General features: G+C 37.1%; 1 protein-coding gene across 3 annotated transcripts in view; it reads left to right on the top strand.

The window, feature by feature from the left end:
* GABRB2 (gamma-aminobutyric acid type A receptor subunit beta2) overlaps positions 1 to 26,502 on the top strand; it is a 292,384-nt gene that overhangs the window by 118,406 nt on the left and 147,476 nt on the right. For all 3 annotated transcript variants that reach the window (XM_065873312.1, XM_065873311.1, XM_065873310.1), the window contains exon 5: positions 22,388 to 22,470. In XM_065873312.1, the coding sequence (XP_065729384.1) occupies positions 22,388 to 22,470 (83 nt within the window). The remainder of the gene's footprint in view (positions 1 to 22,387; positions 22,471 to 26,502) is intronic.

Raw genomic sequence — 26,502 nt, 5'->3', positions numbered from 1 at the left:
TTTAAGAAAAGGGAAAAATTCTTTAAGAATAACTAGACTGGGGCTTCCCTGGTGGCGCAGTGGTTGAGAGTCCGCCTGCCGATGCAGGGGACGCAGGTTCGTGCCCCGGTCCGGGAAGATCCCACATGCCGTGGAGCGGCTGGGCCCGTGAGCCATGGCCGCTGAGCCTGCGCGTCCGGAGCCTGTGCTCCGCAACGGGAGAGGCCACAGCAGTGAGAGGCCCGCGTACCGCAAAAAAAAAAAAAAAAAAAAAAAGAATAACTAGACTTGATATAAAGCATATGAACGTTTTGAGGTTCTTAATGTACAGCATCTCTGTAACTATGCACTTTAATGCTAATAGTAAACTGACCTGTGATTCAGTTAGGGAATGGGACATATTTATTGATCAAACCAGAGAGGCAGTATGGAGCGAACACTGCCCTGCTCTGAATCTGATGAGCTGATAACCTGATTTCTAATTCCTTCCTGCAAAGTCATCTGATTTCACTGGGCCACTTTTGCCTTTATAAAGTGGTTATGATATCTTATCTGCTTTCATGATGCATAGCTACCTGAGGCACTTAGTTTCTCTCAGATGAAGAAGTGTAAAAAAAAAAAGTTTTCCAAGTAATCAACTTGGGGTGTGTGCGTGTGTGTGTGTCGGGGGTGGGAAAGAGAGGGGCAGTAATGTGTAAAATGAGACCTGAGGGAAAACTTACAGTTAACCAGGTAAAGAGTATGGAGAAGAACAGAGGGAAGGAGATGCCAGGTAGAGGGAACAGCATGTTTAGGAAAAAGGAAAGGAAGAAAGGTAAGTAAAAGAATTTCAGAATGGCTAAAGTATGGGCCGTGAGGGAGCAAGCTATGAAAGTGAGGTATGAGTTGGAGAGGAAAGAAGGGCCTTTTGTTGGTAATATTTGGGGGTTTGGACTTCATCTTTAGAGGAAAGGAAGCCATTAAGAATTTTAATCAGGGAGTATGTGATCAAATGTGCATTTACTCATCCTTTTTATGACTTGGAAAATCATTTAAAATCTTTGAATTTTTAGGACTTGACTACAAAGAGCATTTATCATTGCACTGAAAAATCTTCTGAAGTATTTGTTGCAAAGTATCAGTTGATATAATAATATATATAAGCATTTTTACAGTATAATATTAAATTTTTCTCAGTTCAGAAGGAAATTTGGGTATGCTTGCTGCCTAAATCCACAGTACTTTTCCCTAATATTTAGTACATTTTTACATCGGAGCTCTTTCTTATGAAATGTCATATATTCCAATTTAAATATACAGGAAGAGATGGTTGAGACAGTTCAGTAATATTTTCATCAAAATAAATAAATACCAAACATTAGAACAGAGATTTGACATATGTTTCATAGAAATCTATAACCTTTTCTAGGAAATGTAACCTTTTTTCATAAAGGACTGATACATCAGTGATACTTTTATTTAAGCATATAGGAAGATAAATATATTATTGCTTTATAAATACTTTCTACAATTTTTGAATATTGGCAGAGAAACATCCTACAAGACTCTTCTGATAGGAAATAATCGATAAATATACCAGTGAAGTATTTTTAGGAATAATTTTAATAAAGTCGAGAAATGTTTAGTTGGTAAATAATCAGAAACTGATGTGAAGAGGGCAATTAGGAAAAATAATAGTGAGCATAATTCTTTACTGCTTCTTTTGTGGCCAAAGGTGACATTTGTCAAAGAATTACTGGAAGGTCCATATAAACTAGTAACATTGATTTTTCCTTCAACACTTTGGGTGCTACACCTCTCTCTTTTCTTAATATATATATATCCATGGATGGAGAAACATTTGATATTTTTTCCCTAAAGAACATCTTAATGCATAATACTTGTTATAGCTTATATGTATATATTTCTTATTTTCCAGCTTCTACTATGCATTTTTCTTTCAAATTACCCCACATATATAGAAAAGCATACAGTGAATCCCTGTGAGCCCATCTTGTCAGAGCCCTTGGCACATAATGTCAGATGGTTTTGCTACTCTCATCCCCCTAAAGTATAAGCATAAATCTCGGAAATAATGTTGAATTCAAAAAGCCAAACACAAAATAGAGCACACTGTGATTCCTTTCATATGAAGTTCTATTGCAGGAAAACTATCTAAGGTGAGAGAATTAGGGGAAGTGGATACCTTGGGGAAGGGCAGCTACTGGAAGGGCCTTGAGAAGGGCTTCTGGACGCTGGAAATAATCCATACCTTCTGGGTGCTATTACTCAAGTATGGTACCCCATCAAATTCATCAAGCTATATACTTATAAATTGAGCACTTTTCTGGACATATATTTCAATGAAACAGTTTTCAAAGGTTATATTTCAATAAAGAGTTTAAAAGTTTGCATCCTCTTACAGAGATGGTCTGTACACCATCTCTTTGAGATCTCTTGAAGGCACTGCTGTTTACCTTATTTGATTGTTCATTGCCCCAATAACTCACAAATCCATCAATTTGACTTACAGAAGAGTTATTTCTCTCAAAGATGGAATAAGTTCTTCAGTATAGATTGTGTTCATCTAGTTCCAATAAACCCTTATGTTCATATGAAAAAGAGTGCTGATTGGACAAATATATTTGAAAGCTTGTAATGATTCTGCTTTTGGACTACTGGTATCTGCTATGCAACAGATCAAGTATCTGCGAGCCAGGGTCACAAACTCAGATATCCACTGGGGCTGGGCAGATTACTAAATGAAGAGAACCTGGAAAGGTGTCATAGGGAAGGATGGGCACTTAGAGAAACTGGAAAACGCACATCCTCCTTAAAGGCATTCAGACTCACATTTTCAAAGCCATGTGCGACCAATTTGATAGTTTGGCCCCTACAAAGTATTATTCTAATATAACTTGTTCTGTATATAACATGGTCCAGTTCTTCAGACAGATAAAGCAATCCCCAAATTTTTATTAAATATTTCATAATTAATGAACACCAGTCTTATAAATGGTACCAGTTCAATAGCTACATATATCAAATATTACACTAATTATGCTTTAAACAGAAAATAGTATTTTCCAGAATTGAGAAAATTGATTGGACATTCACCTTAGGAAATGACTAATCTTAGGTATTTATTTTCAAATGAATCTGAGGATGGACGTGTTACATGTCTCATTCCTTTGCATCTATTAAAAACTCCATTATTAGAGAAAGAAGTATAAAGACTGTACAGAGAAAATCTGGAAACTGCTCTACATTGTTAAGTGGTTTGCCTGCATGGTTTTTGTAGGATACTTTACTAATCGTTATGAGAGACACAAAACGTATACTTAATGCATCCCCTGTTGTCATGGAAGCTACTGTTCGATGGAGCATTCACAACATTATGTAAAAGGAAGGTGTAAATATGAATTTGTTGTTCTAGACGACATATATTATGTTACTTTTAATATAAAAAGACATCATACCATCCATGTGTCCAAAGCATTAATTGCAATATTTTTTGCATTATTTTTAATTGCTTCCTTTTTTCCTTTAATCTCATTAAAAATATTTCACCATTTTCCTCTTGACCTCATTCAGAATCTTAAAATAGATGATAATAGCGATGGTAAGAACAGGTACCATATACTGAACACTGAGGATTTGCAAGTGATTGCTCTAAATGCTTCATGGACATCATTTTATTTGATTTCCCATCAGCACTGCTATAAAACAGACATTTTTATCCATGTGTTACAGAAAAGGAGACTGAGAGAAGAATTAATAACATCCACAGGGTCTCAGAGCTAGAAATGCCAGGTCCAGATATAAATCCAAGACTGGTTCCAAATATTATCCCATCTCTTTTCCAAAAATGTTAATTTTGTGTATTTCGAAGTCACAGTTGTAAATCCAGGAGAACTCTCCTGTTCTGCTAGAAATCTTGCTTATTTCTTCAACTCATTAATTTTCTTGAAATTTTTCAGTAACTCATTTCCTCACACTGTGAAAACTGACTTTAACTCACAATTCTTCTATCCTGTAGTGTATCCTAAAAGCAATTAATCTTAATAACAATACCATATCTAAGTCGTCCTTACTTATTTCTGCTTTACCATGGTCTGAAATTTTCACTGACCTATATTATGTGAATGGTAGAATAGTATATTAATAATTTAATTGGCTATTACTATTGCTGAGTTTTAACTTATGCTTCCCAGGGAAGTTGACTGGAAATGCTCATATCAGAACATCCGTTTCTAATTGTTAAATCGTTCTTTCCTGACTTTCTTAAATCAGTGTTTAAAACCAAGTTTCCAGACATTATCACTCTTCCTTGTATGTGATAACATGTCATCAAGTTATACAATTCCATGTTATCCTCCAGAAACTCTATATGCTAGACATCGTTATTTTCATTTTAAAGGCAAGCAAACTGACCTCCTCAAGCGGCATAACTAGGAAATGGTGAACAGTGGTGTTTGCACCCAGGTCTGAATGGCTGCGTGACTCCCCAGGACATGTTCTTTCCTCTCTACTGCACTGAAATGAAGAAAAGAAAACCCACATTCACACTTGTTTTTTTTTTTAATTTTATTTTGACTTGTGTTCATCTGCTAAACTGTTTCCTTTGAGGTTGTAATGAAAAATAATCTAAAATGTGAAGACACCTATTAGTGAAATGAAGGTTGCACTGAAACCTCACAGCTGTCCTGACTCTGGGCATGTGTTCACCCTGTTCCACACTAAGTGGAATAAAGCCTTAACCTCCAGTGAGTTCTAGTTTAATCCTGGATAAAGTTTCCATTGGTTCAGATCCCAGCACTGCCTGTAACTCACTCTCTTTGTCAATTATAGTGAATCACTCCATGCCTCAGAGACTTGCTTTCCTCATTTATAAATTCACATAATATCAAGGGCTGCCTACTATCAGCCCTCAGGACATAACCCAATTCATACAAGTATTTTATTTGACTAACATGGTACTTTTAAAAATTAAGCACATTTCATTTTAATATTTATATTTCCTAGTTATCATTTAAAAAATCGAAAGGTCGGAAACACTGGGCCTTATTACCCACATGGCAACAAGTAACTGAAGCTGAGACATTGGTACCTTATTCTGACAGAGTATGTTTCTTCCTTGTTCTGACAGAGTATGTTTTTTCCATTTGACCCTGATTCCCACCATTCCCTGTTGTCTTAGGTAGAGTCTACTCCTCATAGTACAGAGGCCATAAGCCTGACTCTCTGGGCATCTGAGTTTATGACTCATCAATCAGATTTAAGTAAATTATAATATTAGCACTTTGTTTCATATTATGTCATACTGTGCTCTGCGGGTTTCAATAGATAAAATATAAACTAGGTGACCTGGACTTAAGATCAACCACTGTTTGTCTTCATCAGCCTTTCACCAGGTGTAAATCTCAACAAATTTTCTTACCACTCAAGTTTCTGTAGCCATTTTACTCATATGTCCTTGGCTCTGGGCATGTGCTCACACTGCTGGGATGGAAAACCCTCCCTTACACTCTATCTAGCAAAATCTTGCCCATCCTTCATCACCTAGCCAATAGCTCATTTCCTCTGCAATGACTCCTTCAGCTTCCAATTATCTCCCTTATCAGAGATCTTATGACGCAAATTATTCATACTTAACATATGACTAATAATAGTAAATATAAATAAATATGTAATTATTTTTATATTTAGAGCTAAAGTTTGTAAGAATGTTTAAGCCATGATAAACAATTTCTATGCATTAAGTCCTTACATCTATTCTAAGTGGTAGTTGCTCATATTGTTGTTATGCTATTAATAGTATTGAGGCTTGGGACTTCTCTGGTGGTGCAGTGGTTAAGAATCCTCCTGCCAATGCAGGGGACACAGGTTCGAGCCCTGGTCTGGGAAGATCCCACATGCCGTGGAGCAGCTAAGCCCGTGGGCCATAACTACTGAGCCTGCACTCTAGAGCCTGCGAGCCACAACTACTGAAGCCCACATGCCTAGAGCCCATGCTCCACAAGAGAAGCCACTGCAATGAGAAGGCCACGCACCACAATGAAGAGTAGCCCCTGCTCGCCGCAACTAGAGAAAAGCCCATGCACAGCAATGAAGACCCAATGCAGCCAAAAATAAATAAATACATTTATTTTTTAAAAAAAGTAGTATTGAGGCTCAAAGAGATGAAGGCCTTTGCTTTAGTTGCGATCCAGGATGACAAAGCTAATATCTTTCTACATCAGATTATCTTGTATCTGGGCTTTGATTTTAAGGTTCTTAGGGCCAAAGACTATATCTTAATAATTTTACTAAATATCTTCTACAGGGCTTAGTAAACACCATGCAGAATGTAAGCTCTCTGTGGATAAATTAATATTGGTCAACACCTTTATTATCATTCAGGTATATTACAATTCAGAGGCTTAATACCTTTCTTTCACTCATTGACCAAATGATGATAAACTTGTAAATTTTAGGTTTTAAATGTATATATTATCCAACTCAAAATCCTGATACTCTCTTCAACTCCTTAATGGTAGCTTAAGAATTAGCAGACATTAGCTTGCTGCATTGTATTTCTCTCAGGAACAGTATGCATTTGGTAATTATTAATCTATTATTTTCCTGTGAGAAAAAGACAGTCTAATATGCTTCAGGAAGGGGGGGTGGTAGGGAAGACAAGGAAGCTATTGAGAAAGCAAATATAAAGTCAATTGGGTCACAGCGATACAATGCATCTTAATCACTTAAAAAGTAATTGCTGTAGAAATAATTACTCATTAGTGACATTATGGTGTTACACCACCACAAATGCCTTAACTAATATGATGGTTAAACCAACGTTTAACTAATATGATAGTTAAACCAACGTTTAATGTTGTTTGTATCCCAGTCCTCTGCGTCCTAAACAATTCTGTTAGTAATTACCTGACAGAAATACATCTTTACCTGGACCTGGTTGTCATTAAGTGTGTGTTGAAATGCTTTAATGTTTATAGGTTGTATTACACCTCTTCAGTTATTTAATTACATTTAGCAACTCCTCAAGTTATTGTCTGTTTTATTAAGCTAAAATCCATTACAAGCCAAATTAGCAAAGGTGTGCCCAGGCTCTAAGGGATTTAGGCATTTGCTTTAGTTGCTGGAAATTAAAGATAGAGGCTGCTTTAGTGAACCAGAATATACAGACTGTCACTGAGACCATCCTGATACCGTGCTTAGGTCCCCCTCCATCATCCTGACAGACGAGCCTCTTCTTTACACATCATTTCCAGAAAGAGAAATCTACCATCCACCCCGGGGAGCCATTTCATGATTTTATAGCCTTCACTATCAGCCAAGTCATCTTTCTATTTAACCTAAATCCTCCATGTCCTTCATGTTAGAATTTATGACCATAGCTTCCTGTTTGGACGATGCGAACAGCAGATCATCTCTCCCTTGAGCCCTCCGTAAAAATAGAGGCTCTTATTACTCTATCAGTCTGTTCTCTTCTCCAGCTGGAACAGCAGAGCTCACTCAGCTATTTGTTAAACAATTAATTTTCAGGGTTTAAATACTCAGTAACATTTTACTGAATTATGAAGCCATTTTTCCATACTTTTTTTCTAGAGAGAGAAACTAACAGACAGAGAGACCAGGCGAGCTGGGGAAAGTATTGACAGCGTAGCCATTCTTTAATTTGGCTTTCCATCTTCTCATTCTTCCAACCCTGTTCCCATCTCCCAGGTTGGAGGAAATGAAATTATCCATATAAAAAGACTGCTACACACCTTTTCCTTATGATATCTTCTATTTTCAATTTTCATTTTTCATCCAGGAATTGGATGTGCTTGTCTTCATTTTTACCTTTTTGTGATGTGCTGTAATATTTTAGTGACCTGTATTGTAAATTGTCTGTTATTTTCTTTTTTTTTTTTTCTTGCGGTACGCGGGCCTCTCACTGTTGTGGCCTCTCCCATTGCGGAGCACAGGCTCCGGACACGCAGGCTCAGTGGCCATGGCTCATGGGCCCAGCCGCTCCGCGGCATGTGGGATCTTCCCGGACCGGGGCACGAACCCGCGTCCCCTGCATCGGCAGGCGGACTCTCAACCACTGCGCCACCAGGGAAGCCCTGTCATTTTCAACATAAGTGTTTATGCTCTTTTTTTGTGAGGCTTTTCTGTTTCTTTGAATGTTTTCTTTAAAATGAGCCCCAGGTTTTTTTTTAAAATGATTCACTTTATTCTGCTTCAATTCTTTATTTAGTCAGTTAAGCTTCCTATTCAGTGCATCGTCATTTGGGTACAAGGCAATTTGTTTTTTCTTTTCTTCTTGTTTTTTCAAACTACCCTGTATTACAGATGTGTTTTAGGGGTAACTTTTCAAATATATCGTTTCCATCTTAGCTTTTCAATTTTTTGTTTTAATTAGTCTTCACCTATAAGGGGCTCTGTGATCCACAGGTACCCCCTGCCCCCCACTTCAGAACTTCATCCTAAGTAGCTAAAAGCTTCTGAAGAAATGAGGTGATTTTTACAAGTCAGAAGAAAGTCATTGCTTTTTGGTGAGATGCTTAGGGTCATGCTTCCATAGAATTCTGAAGAAATAATTGTCCAGCATTCAAAAGGACCTTTATTATAGCAGCTCCTCTTTATGTGTTGGCTCAGGGTCACACAGCAAGAGACAGAGTCAAGATGTGGGCCCAGGACCACTCATTGCCAAGGCCTCTGTTCTTGAGCTCTGTGCCCCTGTGTATCCCACTCTTACAGAAGATCACCAAACACTATGCTGGCCATTCTTCTCTATTACAGTACCATCCTGAAAGTCTGTTCTGATTTATAATTCTACTGGCAGTGTGTGTGAGAGGGTCTGTTTCCCTGCAGAATCTGTACAAGTAAATATTATAAGGTCTTTAATTTTTTGCTGATTAAATAGGTAATAATCCTCATGGTTTAATTTATATTTTTCTCATCTTTTTTATTTTGTGTTATGCTTTTTATTTATTTTTAATTGTTTTCTTCCAGTTCCATTGAGATATAATTGACATAGAGCACTGTATAAGTTTTTAACACAAATGTGTGGTTTCTAATGATGTGAAACATTTTCCCACATGTTTGCTGCCTGTTTTATGTAAAAGACTTAAATAGCAAAAATGCCATTGAGATGGAAATCTTTTGCCATTAGAGATCAGAGTGGCAGATAAGTCTGAGACGGCAGTGTTGGTGGCTTTTATTAGAGTCGGAAGTACAAGCTGAGTTACCAGTATGTGACAGGAGGCAGCTCTGAGTAATTTATGTTTTGTGTTTAAAAATTAACAGCAGCAGTAATTCAGGTTATCACAGTTGCAACCATGCACTGCAGGGAAAATACATATGTGTGAGGGCATGTCGAGGCCTGGATCAACCTCAGAACATGTTTCCCACTGACCTTTTAATTCATTGAATCTTCTCCTCAGACATCAGATGCCAGCCACTCAGGGAAGGTGTGTGTGTGTAGTGATGGTAGAGGACAGAGGTGGTTGAAAAGTCATTTCAGTCTCATGTGAGTAACTCTGGTGGCAGTACTCCCACCAGAACTTCCGTATTGTTGGGCCAGCATCCTGCATCTGCATCTTCCTTTGTCTGGTCCTGCTTCTTCTCCCTTCCTTTCACAGGTGGTGATCCCTGGTGAGCATCCTTCAGTGTCTGCTTCGTAGAAACCCAACTTAATGTAAACTCAGTCTACTAGGGAGACAGAGAATGATGAATAAGCCAGTGCATACACAGACTAAATTAAGATAGTGATAAGTATTATGAAGGAAATAAAGTGAGATGAGACAGTGACCAATGGTAGGGGACGACGGGCTGCTTTAGCTAAGGTGGAGGGAGAACGCTTTTTGGGTGGGCTACAGAGAACTGAGACTGGAATCATAGGAAGGAGGCAGTTCATTTAAGGTGGAAGGAAACTTCATCCTCTCATCCCTAAAATCCCAAGACAAAAGACCCAGAAATGGAATGCTTCGAATTTTTTTGACAGCCTAGCTAGAGAAACTTCAGATTTAAATACATTTCTATAATATATTCTATCAGTCAGGGGCCCAACAGGAAACAGATGGCATAGTGAAAATGGGATAATTTGGGATGAATGTAATAAAAGGGCGATTTACAAAGAGAAGGAACAGCGCCCCCTCCCTCTCAGAGATAGGATCAGCAGGTTGCCATCTGCTCCCTAGAATCCCAGACTTGGAAAAGAGGGAATGGTCAGGGGACCTGTATACAAGTTCCTCTGTATGGGGCCTGGGGTACACTTCCCCTGATCTCTCACTCTCCCCCTCTCCCAAACTCCTGGTCTGCTCCCTGTTGGCCAAATCCAACCTGAAGCCAGAGAACCGGGGTGGTAGTTTTTAAGTCGATGCAGTCTAGTCTGGTGATTAAGGGTGGAGGGTGGAGCTGGAGAGACAAAGGACAACCTCCAGCATGTGGCGTTTACATTTTAAATTAATACTGGACTGAATGTGGAAGAAGTGACAGCAGACCCAGCTGAGGTTGTAACCTCCGTCAGTCACTGACCAGCTATAAATCAGTGTCTGTGAGCCACTTACTTTGTTAAAAAAAAGAAAATTAAAGGACTGGAATAAAGTCGCTGAACTTATTGTGAAATGGTATGTCTCTGATGCATCATAAATCAAAATAAAATATTTTAAATATTGAATGCAGCAAAAAGTATCTGACATATCTAAACATTGTTTTAAATTGTGAAAACAAACCAAAAAAAAAAATCCCTGTTGAAATAATTAGAGTCCTGGCAATATATCTTTCCAGTTGGTAAGTGGCTCTGGTATAATTAAATCTCTTACAGTGATCTGAAGCCAGATTTCAGTTGTTAGGGTGTGAGTCAGAAAGTAGAAAAAAAATTAGGTTGCTTTTTCTCAGGGTCAGGCTCCCTTTAAGATATAACCTAGAAAGAAGAGAGGATATTCTCACTGTGCGATAAGCATAGGATATGTGGATGAGACCACCAGGAATGTACTATGGGGAATCTTGATAAACAAGGGACTGACTACAGATTGGTATGTCCGTATCTATTAATATTTTGATTGATTAGGATTTATATGCTTACAAAATGAGATTATGTTAGATACTGCTGTTTGGATTCCATAGGCGTGTCACTCAAGGAAATGTCTTTCATTATAATCCCTGAGTTTGTAGTAGAAACCTGTGTCTCCTTTAATGAGCAGGGTATCTTTACAGAGAATAAGATTCCAGAAAAGCAAGGAGTCACAGAAAGCCAAACAGCTGCAGAAGAGTACAAATAGCTCTAATCTGAAAGGCACGATTTATCAAATGGGAGCATGATTGCTAGCAATCTTACTTTTTTTGGTGATTACAAAGTTGAGCATAGTAGCCCATGTGACTCTACATGAAGACTTGTAAAGAGTTTTTAAAAACAGTTATGCATGAGTATTGGAGATTTTCATTTAAGCAGAAGGCTTCTGTGGAGGTAAATCAAGAGCATACGCTGGAAGAAAAATGCTGAAGGAGCCTTCGATCAGGAGAGAACATTAAGTGGGACTCCTAGGGGAAAGGCCTGTTTGTGCCTGTCTGGGGTGGGCTAATCTACATAATTGACTAAAACAGAATGAACAGCTGTGAAATACAGCATTTGAGTGTGTGGGTAAAACAAAATTACAAAATATACAGGGTCACTGAACATGTAATGTATTTTCATAGCATCATAGAATTTCCAAGCTCATTTGGGATATAAGAAATTGGCCAGTCCTCCAGAGAAGCTAAATGACTTCATCAAGGTCAACTAGCTAGTTAGTGATAGCCTGGTAGTTAAGTACCTGGGCTCTGGAGACAACCATCCTCGATTTAAATCTCAAGTCCACCACACCCTCTGTGACTTTTAGAGAAAATCACTCTACCAATCTGTGCCTCAGTTTTCTTTTTCAAATTTTTTTCTTGAATTTTATTTTATTTTTTTATGGCAGGATATTACTAGTTATCTATTTTATACATATTAGTGTATACATGTCAATCCCAGTCTCCCGATTCATCCCACCACCACTCCCCATGTCTGCTTTCCCCCCTTGGTGTCCATACGTTTGTTCTCTACATCTGTGTCTCTATTTCTGCTAATCTGCAAACCGGTTCATCTGTACGATTTTTCTAGATTCCACATATATGCGTTAATATAGGATATTTTTCTCTTTCCGACTTACTTTACTCTGTATGACAGACACTATGGTCCATCCACCTCACTACAAATAACTCAATTTCGTTTCTTTTTATGGCTGAGTAATATTCCATTGTGTGTATGTGCCACAACTTCTTTATCCATTCGTCTGTCGAAGGACACTTAGGTTGCTTCCATGTCCTGGCTATTGTAAATAGAGCTGCAGGGAACATTGTGGTACATGACTGTTTTTGAATTATGGTTTTCTCTGGGTATATGCCCAGTAGTGGGATTGCTGGGTCATATGGTAATTCTATTTTTAGTTCTTTAAGGAACCTCCATACTGTTCTCCATAGTGGCTGTATCAACCTACATTCCCACCAACAGTGCAAGAGGGTTCCCTTTTCTCCACACCCTCTCCAGCATTTGTTGTTTGTAGATTTTCTGTTGATGGCCATTCTGACTGGTGTGAGGTGATACCTCATTGTAGTTTTGATTTGCATTTCTCTAATGATTCGTGATTTTGAGCATCCTTTCATGTGTTTGTTGGCAATCTGTATATCCTCTTTCGAGAAATGTCTATTTAGGTCTTCTGCCCATTTTTGGATTGCGTTGTTTGTTTTTTTGATATTGAGCTGCATGAGCTGCTTGTAAATTTTAGAGATTAATTCTTTGTCTGATGATTCATTTGCAAATATTTTCTCCCATACTGAGGGTTGTCTTTTCATCTTGTTTATGGTTTTCTTTGCTATGCAAAAGCTTTTAAGTTTCATTAGGTCCCAATTGTTTATCTTTGTTTTTTTTTCCATTACCCTGGAAGGTGGATCAAAAAAGACCTTGCTGTGATTTATGTCAAAGAGTGCTCTTCCTATGTTTTCCTCTAAGAGTTTTATAGTACCCAGTCTTACATTTAGGTCTTTAATCCATTTTGAGTTTATTTTTGTGTATGGTGTTAGGGAGTGTTCTAATTTCATTATTTTACATGTAGCTGTCCAGTTTTCCCAGCACCACTTATTGAAGAGACTGTCTTTTCTCCATTGTATACCCTTGCCTCCTTTCTCATAGATTAGTTGACCATAGGTGCATGAGTTTATCTCTGGGCTTTCTATCCTGTTCCATTGATCCATATTTCTCTTTTTGTGCCAGTACCATATTGTCTTGATTACTGTAGCTTTGTAGTATAGTCTGAAGTCAGGGAATATGATTCCTCCAGCTCCATTTTTTTCCCTCAAGACGGCTTTGGCTCTTTGGGGTCTTTGTGTCTCCATACAAATATTAAGACTTTTTGTTCTAGATCTGTAAAAAATGCCATTGGTAATTTGATAGGGATTGCATTGAATCTGTAGCTTGCTTTGGGTAGTATAGTCATTTTCACAATATTGATTCTTCCAACCCAAGAACATGGTATATCTCTCCATTTGTTGGTATCATCTTTCATTTCTTTCATCAGTGTCTTACTGTTTTCTGCATACAGGTCTTTTGTCTCCCTAGGTAGGTTTATTCCTAGGTATTTTATTCTTTTTGTTGCAGTGGTAAATGGGAGTGTTTCCTTAATTTCTCTTTCAGATTTTTCATCATTACTGTATAGGAATGCAGGAGATTTCTGTGCATTAATTTTGTATCCAGCAACTTTACCAAATTCATTGATTAGCTCTAGTAGTTTTCTGGTGGCATCTTTAGGGTTCGCTATGTATGGTATTGTGTCATCTGCAAACTGTGACAGTTTTACTTCTTCTTTTCCAATTTGTATTCCTTTTATTTTTTTTCTTCTCTGATTGCCATGGCTACGACTTCCAGAAAAATGTTGAATAATAGTGGTGGGAGTGGACATCCTTGTCTTGTTCCTAATCTTAGAGGAAATGCTTTCAGCTTTTCATCATTGAGAATGATGTTTGCTGTGTGTTTGTCATATATGGGCTTTATGATGTTGAAGTAGATTCCCTCTGTGCCCACTTTCTGGAGAGTTTTTATCATAAATGAGGGTTGAATTTTGTCAAAAGCTTTCTCTGCATCTATTGAGATGATCATATGGTTTTTATTCTTCAGTTTGTTTATATGGTGTATCACATTGATTGATTTGCGTATACTGAAGAATCCTTGCATCTCTGTGATAAATCCCACTTGATCATGGTGTATGATCCTTTTAATGTATTGTTGGATTCTGTTTGCTAGCATTTTGTTGAGGATTTTTCAATCTATATTCATCAGTGATATTGGTCTCTAATTTTCTTTTTTTGAAGCATCTTTGTCTGGTTTTGGTGTCAGGGTGATGATGGCCTCATAGAATGAGTTTGCGAGTGTTCCTTCCTCTGCAATTTTTTGGAAGAGTTTGAGAAGGATGGGTGTTAGCTCTTCTCTAAATGTTTGATATAATTCACCTGTGAAGCCATCTGGCCCTGACTTTTGTTTGTTGGAAGATTTTAAATCACAGTTTCAATTTCATTACTTGTGATTGGTCTGTTCATATTTTCTGTTTCTTCCTGGTTCAGTCTTGGAAGTTTATACCTTTCTAAGAATTTGTCCATTTCTTCCAGGTTGTTCATTTTATTGGCATAGAGTTGCTTGTAGTAGTCTCTTAGGATGCTTTGTATTTCTTCAGTGTCTGTTGTAACTTCTCCTTTTTCATTCCTAATTTTATTGATTTGAGTCCCCTCCCTCTTTTTCTTGATGTGTCTAGCTAATGGTTTATCAATTTTGTTTATCTTCTCAAATAACCAGCTTTTAGTTTTATTGATCTTTGCTATTGTTTTCTTTGTTTCTATTTCATTTATTTCTGCTCTGATCTTTATGATTTCTTTCCTTCTACTAAATTTAGGTTTTGTTTGTTCTTCTTTCTCTAGTTTCTTTAGGTGCAAGGTTAGATTGTTTATTTGAGATGTTCGTTGTTTGTTAAGGTAGGATTGTATTGCTATAAACTTCCCTCTTAAAACTGCTTTTTGCTGTATTCCATAGGTTTTGGGTTGTCGTGTTTTCATTGTCATTTGTCTCTAGGTATTTTTTGATTTCCTCTCTGATTTCTTCAGTGATCTCTTGGTTATTTAGTAATGTATTGTTTAGCCTCCATGTATTTGTGTTTTTTACGTTTTTTTGCCTCTAATTCATTTCTAATCTCTTAGCGTTGTGGTCTGAAAAGATGCTTGATATGATTTCAATTTTCTGAAATTCAGTGAGGCTCGATTTGTGACCCAAGATGTGATCTATCCTGGAGAATGTTCCATGCGCACTTGAGAAGAAAGTGTAATCTGCTGTTTTTGGATGGAATGTCCTGTAAATATCAATTAAATCTATCTCGTCTATTGTGTCATTTAAAGCTTCTGTTTCCTTATTTACTTTCATTTTGGATGATCTGTACATTGGTGTAAATGAGGTGTTAAAGTTCCCCACTATTATTGTGTTACTGTTGATTTCCTCTTTTAGAGCTGTTAGCAGTTGCCTTATGTATTGAGGTATTCCTATCTTGGGTGCGTATATATTTATAATTGTTATATCTTCTTCTTGGTTGATCCTTTGATCATTATGTATTGTCCTTCCTTGTCTCTTGTAACATTCTTTATTTTAAAGTCTATTTTATCTGATTTGAGTATGGCTACTCCAGCTTTCTTTTGATTTCCATTTGCATGGAATATCTTTTTCCATCCCCTCACTTTCAGTCTGTATGTGTCCCTAGGTCTGAAGTGGGTCTCTTGTAGACAGCATATATATGGGTCTTATTTTGGTATCCAGTCAGCAAGCCTGTGTCTTTTGGTTGGAGCATTGAATCCTTTGACATTTAAGGTAATTATCAATATGTATGTTTCCATTACCATTTTCTTAATTGTTTTGTGTTTGTTTTTGTAGGTTCTTTTCTTCTCTTGTTTTTCCCACTTAGAGAAGTTCCTTTAGCGTTTGTTGTAGAGCTGGTTTGGTGGTGCTGAATTCTCTTAGCTTTTGCTTGTCTGTAATGCTTTTGATTTCTACATCGAATCTGAATGAGATTTGTGCTGGGTAGAGTAATCTTGGTTGTACGTTCTTCCGTTTCATCACTTTAAGTATATCATGCCACTCCCTTCTGGCTTGTAGAATTTCTGCTGAGAAATCAGCTGTTAACCTTGTGGGAGTTCCCTTGTATGTTATTTGTCATTTTTCCCTTGCTGCTTTCAATAATTTTTCTTTGTTTTAATTGTTGTCAATTTGATTACTCCGTGTCTTGGCATATTTCTCCTTGGGTTTATCCTGCCTGGGTCTCTCAGTGCTTCCTGGACTTGGGTGGCTATTTCCTTTCCCATGTTAGGGAAGTTTTTCACTATAATCTCTTCAACTATTTTTTGGGGTCCTTTCTCTCTCTCTTCTCCTTCTGGGACCTGTATAATGCGAATGTTGGTGTGGTTAATGTTGTCCCAGTGTTCTCTTATGCTGTCTTCATTTCTTTTCATTCTTTTTTCTTTATTCTTTATTCACTGCTCCATGGCAGTGAATTCCACCATCCTGTCTTCCCAGTCCCTTATCCATTCTTCTGCCTCAGTTATTCTGCTATTGATTCCTTCTAGTGTGACTTTCATTTCAGTTATTGTACTGTTCATCCCTGTTTGTTTGTTCTTTAATTCTTCTAGGTGTTTGTTCTTTAATTCTTTTAGGTCTTTGTTAAACATTTCTTTCATCTTCTTGATCTTTGCCTCCATTCTTTTTCCGAGGTCCTGGATCATCTTCACTATCATTATTCTGACTTCTTTTTCTAGAAGATTGCCTATCTCCACTTCTTTAGGTGCTTTTATGGGGTTTTATCTTGTTCCTTCATGTCATGCATAGTCCTCTGCCGTTTCCTTTGGTCTGTCTTTCTGTGAATGTGGTTTTCAATCCACAGGTTGCAGGATTGTAGTTCTCACTTCTTCTGTCTGCCCTCTCTCAATTTTCCTATCTGTAAAATGGGTATAGTAATAGGACACTCCTCATGTTAAATGAGATGATACATTTCAGTAACAGTAGATCATGTCTGGAATATAGTAAGTGGTCAGTTAATTTGAGGTATATTTACTATTATCGAGCATGCCAGAGCTGAAGCCACCTAAACCCTACAGTAGATGTTCTGTCTACTCTACAAAAAGCAAGAGCATATCACAAGAGAGGATATATGTGAGAAATTAGTTTCCCAGATAAAATAGTTGTAAGATAGAAAATAATGTCAAGTCTTCTTGGAGATATTAAAACAAAAATTTTAAGTACCTTTGTGGGAAATGACTCAGATGAGCTCTTTAGAACTTTTCGAAATTTCAGTTCATCCTCTAATGCTTAAATTCAGTAATTGGAATTTTCCCCCAGAGCTGAAGTCTTTAATGTTTGCTTTACAGCTCACAAAATATGTATCAATGTATTTTTTGATAACTGACCATTTTTAACATCCTAATTTTTCTCTATTAATCCTGTATACTAATGCCAGGGGGTTTCTTTATTCCTTGTAATTAGAATAAGTTGTGCTTTTAGGTAAATGTACATTTTGAACAAAGGAAAAGCATGTGGTGAATTAGAACAATATGTTTTGAATATAGTTGAGGATAAGGCAGCTGACTTTCTTAAAAATATACACAAAGATGCTGAAAGCAAGTTTTTTTGTGTGGAATAGCTAGATGGTTGTCTAGATAAAGAAATCAAACAAAGTAAAACTCCAGAGTCACTTTTCGATAATCTCTGGATGAAATCCTAACAAGTTTTCACATTTGAAAGCACATGTTTAACCATGTATTCTAGCTCCTGAAGTTCCTCTTGAAGAATCTGCTGAAAGACCCCAAGTGTGTCACGTTGATGATTCTGAGTTATTTCCTATTGGCTGAGTGGCAGAGGCATTTATTATTACTTAATAACTGTCTTTGGTCATATTCAAACTTGGAATGATATAGTAGTATCAGTAAATCTCAGGTAATGACACCATAAAATATCTATTATGGCTTTGATATGAAATGCTGGCACTGTTGTTTTATTTCTTGATTTTATGCATGCCTTTAGTGACTCTTATTTTATTTTACATATTTAGTTTCCTTGCACTATGTCAGTATTTTATGACATAAATCATTTTTGGATGACAGTGTCCAATGGCTGAGGAATAAAAATTTATCTAAAAATCTCTTAGCCCAGTCAGAATAATCAGTATTCCCCAAAGGTGGCTCTCTTCATGCCATAGTATTCAGCCCCAAAGAAGACACATTTCCACTTTTAGCTATAGAAGATTTGCTACAGGTAAATGAGGTAAATTTTGTAAGTATCCTTGACTGAAAACAGAACTGTCTTCATATATTTCACAATGGTCTTGAAACTTAATCAGGATGCCTGCCTAATGAGTTACTAGCTTCACTTCAAAGACTCCTAGTAGTGATGTTGAGTGATTTAAGGCCCATTAAGGATCTTTATCAGGATTCAGAAAGGCATGTTCATGAAAACCCTTTAAGTATATTTGTTTTATTGACTTATTCTTAGAGAAACAACCCTGTTACAAATCTGAAAGTCCCCGAGAATAGATTTTGATGTTGAGCTTTTCTGAGTAAGGTTCACTTCAGGGTAGCTTCTTCTGTAAGGATGATTTTGACTTTTAAATTTGCTTGAGAATTTTTTATATAAATTAAATCAGACACTTAATCTAGAGAATTACTTCAAATCCTCAATTTGGGAATACTTATAACCATGGCTGTCTTTGTTTTATGTTATTATTATTACTTTTTTTAAATTTTAATCTTGGGTTATTGACATATGTCAACACCTGGCAAGATTTTTGAGATAGAAATAAGGAAAAAATTGTTCCTGCTCTCACAAAGCACCTAGAAAATACGCAGATTTGTCACACGTCAGTACTTTGTCCTAAAAGTTGTTAGTAAGAATTTCGTATACACATATGGCATGATGACTCTTTTGAATATTTATATATCATATTTTATAGCTCTGCTTTGCTTATAAAATAAGTTTGTGGGTATTCTACATTTCTTCATGTATACAAACATATACATATGAACACTACCAAGTAATGACTGGCTAAATGAGTTATCACTGTATTTACTCAGTAGCAGTGAGTAATAACAAAAGATGCAGAATATTTAATGTTACAGATTTTTTCCTACTTTCATCATCTCACAGCAAAGCAGGATGGCAAGTTTTTAGTTCAGGGTTTCAGGAGCAACCTACGATTGGCGCGTGTAAGTGACTTATCTCAGGTCACTCATCCTGGTTTGTATGATCAGGATTCCAAATGGATTATTTTGGCTACAGTTTCTATTTTAATCCAACAGGAGATACAAATGCTTATAAACATCAACTAGAAAACATCTATATATATTTTTTAGTTTTACAGAGTATACTATAGCATTAAAACCAGTAAAACATTGGTGTGAATATGAATGTTGATGTGAGAAAAAACACTTTCATAATACTTCATTTTTAAAACATGAGTAGAAACTCAATTGCTTCTGCAATAGAATTAGTCAATTTATTTTTCTTGCTCACGGCACTAGTGTTCACAGATGTTAGTTGCCATGAATATGCATCAGCAGAAAGTGTAAACTACAACCTGTAGTAGCAATTGCAAATTTCACCTCACTTACACAGTCAGTCATCTATTTATGGCTCTCCTTTTTCATGGTATGTATGCTCTTGTATCTTTCATGTCTTTTGTGTTCATTCTATCAAATGAAGTTGATTTTCTCTAGTGTCTCAAGATGGAGATTGTCTGCTATTTTTCATAAATAGCATGAGAGTTTGGTATGCCCACTATGCACCTAATTATATTTCCTTTGACTATTTCTCTTCTACGCAATTCAGTTTCCTGTCTGTTAGTGGTAATTCAGGTTGGATCTACACTTTGGAAAAAGTCAGTGGACCAGTGAAAAATTTAGCCAAGTATCACATAGCCAAAATAAATTCTTTTTTTAACCCTGAGTAGATGTGAATGTTAATTTTTATATAATTTTTAGAATTTATAAAATATAGGTATTTGATCAGTCCCATTGAAAGGAAAAACAATCAGTTCGATACTAAGATAAACTCTGGTACTAGTTATGTAATGCTAATTAAGTGGATTAAAATTTACTTACTGTGAAAAATATAAAAAGAATCCCTAAAACCTAAGACACATTGTAAGTTTAAAAAAAGAGACATGATGCAATAAAATAATCCTCCAAATAAAAGATTTATGCACAGCAAAACCAGCTGCTTGACTCTGTATAATTCATGTATTTATCCTTTCAACAGATACTTTTTGGTTCCCTTACAGTAAATAGAAAAAAGTCTGTGTCTTTAAACAGCTTAAATTTTACTGGGAAAAATAGTTCTTACAAGAAAAGAAATAAGCAAGATAATTTCAGATTGTAGTAATTCCTTGAAGGAAATAAACAGCTAAGATGGAGCATTAGTTAAGGCAGCCACTTTGGGTGGGCTGCTTAGGAAAGCCCTTTCAGAGGAGTTGATTTTTGAGCTAAAGGATCGGACAAAAATGCTCTGTGAGTATCAGGGGGGGACACATGTTCTAGGCAGAGAGAACAAATGTAAAGGCTGGGAATAGTGAGTGAGGACTTGGTATGAGAAAATATTGGGAGAGAAGGGTGAGATTACTCAGGGCACACTAGGCCATAGCCAAGACTGGATTTTTTGGAAGAGCCACTGAAAATTTTAAAGAGGAGGGATAAAATCTGATCTATGGTTTTGAAACATCTGACTGTTGTATGAATTATAGTTAGTAGGGAGGTAAATGGAGAGGCTAGGAGACCAAGATACTGTAGTAACATGGAAGTGAGGCAGTGGGACCATAGACACTGAGGAAGGCAGTGGAGGTGGAAAGGAGTTGAGGCAGAGTAGCCATCTCCTGGTGAAGGAGAGCAAGGAACCCAGGATGAACATCACCCCTAGGATGCTCACTTATCCCTAAAGAGGAAAACAAAAATGAACAGAGCACAAGCCTTAATGAAGAAGTAATCAAACTAAAGAGGCATGAACTACTTACATTGTCATTTAGGTATTTCCATCCTACAGCTGAGGAGGAGGAGTTTCACACCTAACTAAGGAATTTCAGAGAGTCAGTCTACCTGGACTACTTGTCTAAGCTCTGCCCAAGACCTTCTAATGAAAAAGGTCTAGCTGTGGATTGTTTCTCCCAAGCTGGATCTGCATCTTATTTCTCTGTTTCCAACACACAGTATAGTACCTCTAGGAGCAGAGTAAGCCAAAGTTGGTCAAATTTAACATCAGTTTCTCCTCTTTGTTTTTTTCAGCAGATGTGAAGGGCCTATTATGTATAGGGACTCTTTTATATTCTTTACATAAATTATTCTGTTAGTTCATACAGAAACTCTGTTAGGCTGTTATTACTGTTGTTGTTAAGAATCCCCCCTTTTTACAGACAAAGAAACTAAGGTTGGTTAGGAGATATTAACCATCTGGATGTGTATCACAGTTAGTGAGGCAGAATTAGAATCCAAACCTATGTCTGTTGTGTTTTAAAACTTCTGCTTTTTCATAGCATTGTGCTGCCTTATTGATCAGAAACCAAATTGATAAATGATTTATCATTTGGCTGTATGTTTTTTGGCTCTTTCTAGCAGGTCTTCAATTAGTGAAAAGTGAGCTTAGTGAAAAATGGTGACAGAGAAATATAAAGACATTAAAGAGACATATTCATTTCTCCCTGATAAATTAATAAAGGTACAGTGTGTCCTAAATAAATAACTCTGCCAACCGATAGGAGGAAGCTCTCCAACAGACCTTGAGAATATCAGATGATTCAGGACAGAGCAAATCAGGTGACAGATGAAAGGCATATTGTGTGTTATACTAATACACTTGCAAAGCACCACACTATGTATAGAAAGGTCAAAAATGATGGACCAAAGCCAAGATTGTTAGAAGGTTTGATTTTAGGGTCTTGAGAAGGGGAGGAGAAAACAAATGAGTGCAAGAGTAATATCCATGTTGGTTTTCTCAATCACCTTTGATGCTTGTAAGCTAGAGTCCTGGGACGGCCCCATCCCACCCCCAAGACCTTCTGGAGAATGGGAACTGCCTGTTTAACGAACGTTCCCAGGTGATTTGGGCACCAAGTAGGTAACGGACCACATCTTGGGAGAATACTGATTTAGTCCACTCTTTAATTTACAAAGCATTCTGAGGCTCATCAAGGAAAATGGTTATCCAAAGTTGTAGCACTCTTTTTTTTGTTGTTAGAGCTTAAGCTAAATCAGTCTCCTAGAGGCCCAGTGCTGTCTTCTTTGAGACTTACATTTAATTTTTCCAGCTCAGTCATGGATCAGCTAACAGCATGTATCATTGATATTTCTCTTCTAGAATCACAACCACAGCTGCCTGCATGATGGACCTGAGGCGATACCCACTGGATGAACAAAACTGCACCTTGGAAATTGAAAGCTGTAAGTCTTTCTGACAATCCAGTTAGACTGAACTTGGCTTTAAGGTTCTCTTTGGGCAAAGGTCTCCTACCCTGGTTCACATCCAGACCACAAGTCCTGCAAAGGTTGTGCTAGTGTGCCAAGTTTGGTGGAGGGAGGTGCTCACAGTGTCTTCCCTCAGTCATGCTGCCACCCTCTTAGTGCCATCCCTAAGTCCCTGGGAGGGACGTGTAGGGAAGCAGTAATCTAGCAATAAAAGGAAGATACTAAGAGTCTGGAAGGAGACCAAGGGCTATTTCAAGAATTTATTGTATGGAATTGGTGCAACTAGCTGCAACAGGCTTGGAAAAATAGGTGGAGATGGCAGCATAACACGAGATGTCCTTATTGCCTTTGCATTTCACAAATGTTATCTCTGCAATTAATTGCAGAGTAAAAGTGGCCTCTGAATTAGTTAAAACATTCATAGAGTGTGGATTGGTGGAATGTTTTTTATTTCGAGGGACTATTTTCATTGTTTCAAATTTATTTTATATTCTTGCTGAAGGCCATATGATGAGCAAGATTGGTGTATGTGTGTTTTTATTCTCTTTCCTGTGCTGACCTGTTTTATAATGTTGGTGCTTTTCTAGGCCGCATTTTCAGCATCCTTCTTGATGATTCAGTCACCTACCCTGTTGACTGGGGTAAAGCGTTTATTTCATAACCCATTTCCATTTCAGAGGTCACACAGAGAGGTCGTTTGAGGTGGAGTAGGATTTCAAATCATTTTTCTCTCTCAATTCTTTGCAATGTTTTCCTATTTAATCCTATCAAACAATTGGAAGCTGATGATTTTATATCCAGCATTCTAGATAATGACTAGCTTGACTGCTTTGTGGATACTCTCAGTCTTTGGGAGGAACTCTAGCCTTGGCGAGCCATGAAACTCTAAATCACTGCTCTGAGCAGAAATACTGCATTTATGACACATTGCTGGTATTTTTGCCCATTTCAAAAAATAGCTTCGAGGGATAATTAAATTTATATGCACTTTTTGAAGAACCTGATTGCATACTTGTATTTCCAAATCATCATTATTTTCACATTAGATCTTTGCCATAAAGAACTATTTAATGAAATTGGTCCAAGGGATTTTGATGATGATTATTTTTATGTAGATATCTCTCGGATAACTGCATCTTTGTAACTCACGACACAGTTTCGAGAATAATGTTCTTCAAAGTTCAAATTCTTTGGTTGTTTCAAATCGCTGATATAAGGATATTTTGAAAAAAGTATGTTGCTGTGTACTACAAATGAATTTTTGTGGTAAGAGCATTTTTTTGTGGTAGAATTTGACTGGAATTTTAAATAATCATAATTGTACATGGTTAAAGCACCTGCACTGATGTAATGTCACTTGCGCCTTTCACAACCCTCATAGTAGTAAACGAGGCCTTTTCATTTTGAAGAACCGATGATGCCTAAGGACACAGGCAGCATCCAAGTGTTCCATGTAATTAAAGTATAATTCTGACATGAATATTCTTTTTGACATGAATATTTTAAAATTAACATGATAACTCCTGGACTTCCCTGGTGACGCAGTGGTTAAGAATCTGCCTGCCAATGCAGGAGACACGGGTTGGAGCCCTGGTCCGGAAGATCCCACATGCCGCGGGGCAAATAAGCCCATGTGCCACAACTACTGAAACCTGCGTGCCACAACTACTGAAGCCCACGCGCCTAGAGCCTATGCTCTGCAACAAAAGAAGCCACCTCAATGAGAAGCCCGTGCACAGCAATGAAGAGTAACCCCCGCTCACCACAGCTAGAGAAAGCCCTCGTGCAGCAACGAAGACCCAACGTAACCAAAAATAAATTAATTAATTAAAAAAAGAAACACGATAACTCCTTAGACTTTTAGAAAGTTTAAGTTTTATAAAGGGGCTCTTACATATCTCATTTCAATTCACAATTACCCTGGTAAATGCTATAGATTTTTCCAGCTTTTTTGAGATATAATTGACATATGTCATTGTGTGAGTTTAAGATGTACAGTGTGATGATTTGTTATGTGTATGTATTGCAAAATGATTACCACAATATGGTTAGTTAACACATTCATCACTTCACATAGTTACCGTGTGTGTGTGTGTGTATATTAAGAACTTCTAAGATTTACTCTATTAGAAACTTTAAGTATATTGTACAGTATTGTTAACTATAATCACCATTCTGTAGATTAGATACTCAGATCTTATTCACCTTATGAATGAAAGTTTGTACCCTTTAAGTGTTTCTGTGAGTTCAGTATTTTTTTAGATTCCACATATAAGTAAGATCATACAGAGCTGGTCTTCCTCTCTCTGACTTATTTCACCTAACCTAATGCCCTCATGGTTCATCCATGTTGTCACAAGGATTTCCTTTTTATAGAAGAATAATATTCCATTCTCTGTGTTTATGTATGTGTGTGTATCACATCTTCTTTATCCATTCATCCATCAACAGACACCTAGGTTGCCTCTACATCTTGGCTATTATAAAGAATGCTGCATCAGTTAATCTACGACAAAGGAGGCAGGACTACACAATGGTGGAAAGACAGTCTCTTCAACAAATGGTGCGGGAAAAACTGGACAGCTACATGTAAAAAAATGAAATTAGATCACTCTTTTACACAAAAATAAGCTCAAAATAGATTAAAGACCTAAATGAGAGACTGGACACTATAAAACTCCTAGAGGAAAACATAGGCAGAACACTCTCTGACATAAATCGCAGCAATATCTTTTTCAATCCGTCTCCCAGAATAATGGAAATAAAAATAAACAAATGAGACCTAAGTAAACTCAAAAGTTTTTGAACAGCAAAGGCAACCATAAACAAAACAAAAAGACAACCGACAGATTGGGAGCAAATATTTGCAAATATTTTTTGACCAACAAGGGATTAGTCTCCAAAATTTACCAACAGCTCATGAGGCTTAATATCATCAAAACAAATAAGCCAATCAAAAAATGTGTGGAAGACCTAAATAGACATTTCTCCAAAAAAGACATACAGATGGGCAAGAGGCACATGAAAAGATGTTTAATATCACTAATTATTAGAGAAATGCAAGTCAAAACTACAATGAGATATCACCTCACACCAGTCAAAACAGCTATCATGAAAAAATCTCTAAACAATAAATGCTGGAGAGGGTGTGGAGTGAAGGGAACCTTCCTACACTGTTGGTAAGAATGTAAATTGGTAAAGCCACTATGGAGAACAGTATGGAGTTTCCTTAAAAAACTAAAAATAGAGCTACCATATGACCCTGCAATCCCACTTCTGGGCATGTATCTGGAGAAAAACGTGGTCTGAAAGGATGCACACACCCCAGTGTTCATTGCAGCACTGTTTACAATAGCCAAGACATGGAAGCAACCTAAATGTCCATCGACAGAGGAGTGGATAAAGAAGATGTTGTACATGTATAAAATGGAATATAACTCAGCCATTAAAAAGAATGAAATAATGCCATTTGCAGCAACATGGACGGACTTAGAGATTGTCATACTGAGTGAAGTAAGTCAGACAGAGGAAGAGAAATACTGTATGATATCCATTATATATGGAATCTAAAAAAAAATGATACAAATGAACTTATTTACAAAACAGAAACAGACTCATAGACTTAGAGAATGAACTTATGATTACCGGGCAGAAGGGTGGGAGGAAGGGATAGTTAGGGAGTTTGGGATGGACATGTACACAGTGCTATATTCAAAATGGATAACAAACCAGGGCCTACTGTATAGCACAGGGAACTCTGCTCAATGTCATGTGGCAGCCTGGATGGGAGGGGAGTTTGGAGGAGAATGGATACTTGTATATGTATGCTGAGTCACTTTGCTGTGCACCTGAAGCTGTCACAACGTTGTTCGTTGGCTATACTACAATATAAAATAAAAAGTTTTTAAAAAAAGAATGTTGCAATGAACATGGTTGTACAGGAACTTCTTAGTGCTAGTGATTTAATTTCTTTTGGATATGTACCCAGAAGCAGGATTGCTGGATCAT

This window comes from Phocoena phocoena, chromosome 3, assembly GCF_963924675.1.
Source record: "Phocoena phocoena chromosome 3, mPhoPho1.1, whole genome shotgun sequence".
NCBI lineage: Eukaryota > Metazoa > Chordata > Mammalia > Artiodactyla > Phocoenidae > Phocoena > Phocoena phocoena.
This window is presented reverse-complemented; position numbering and strand designations above follow the sequence as displayed.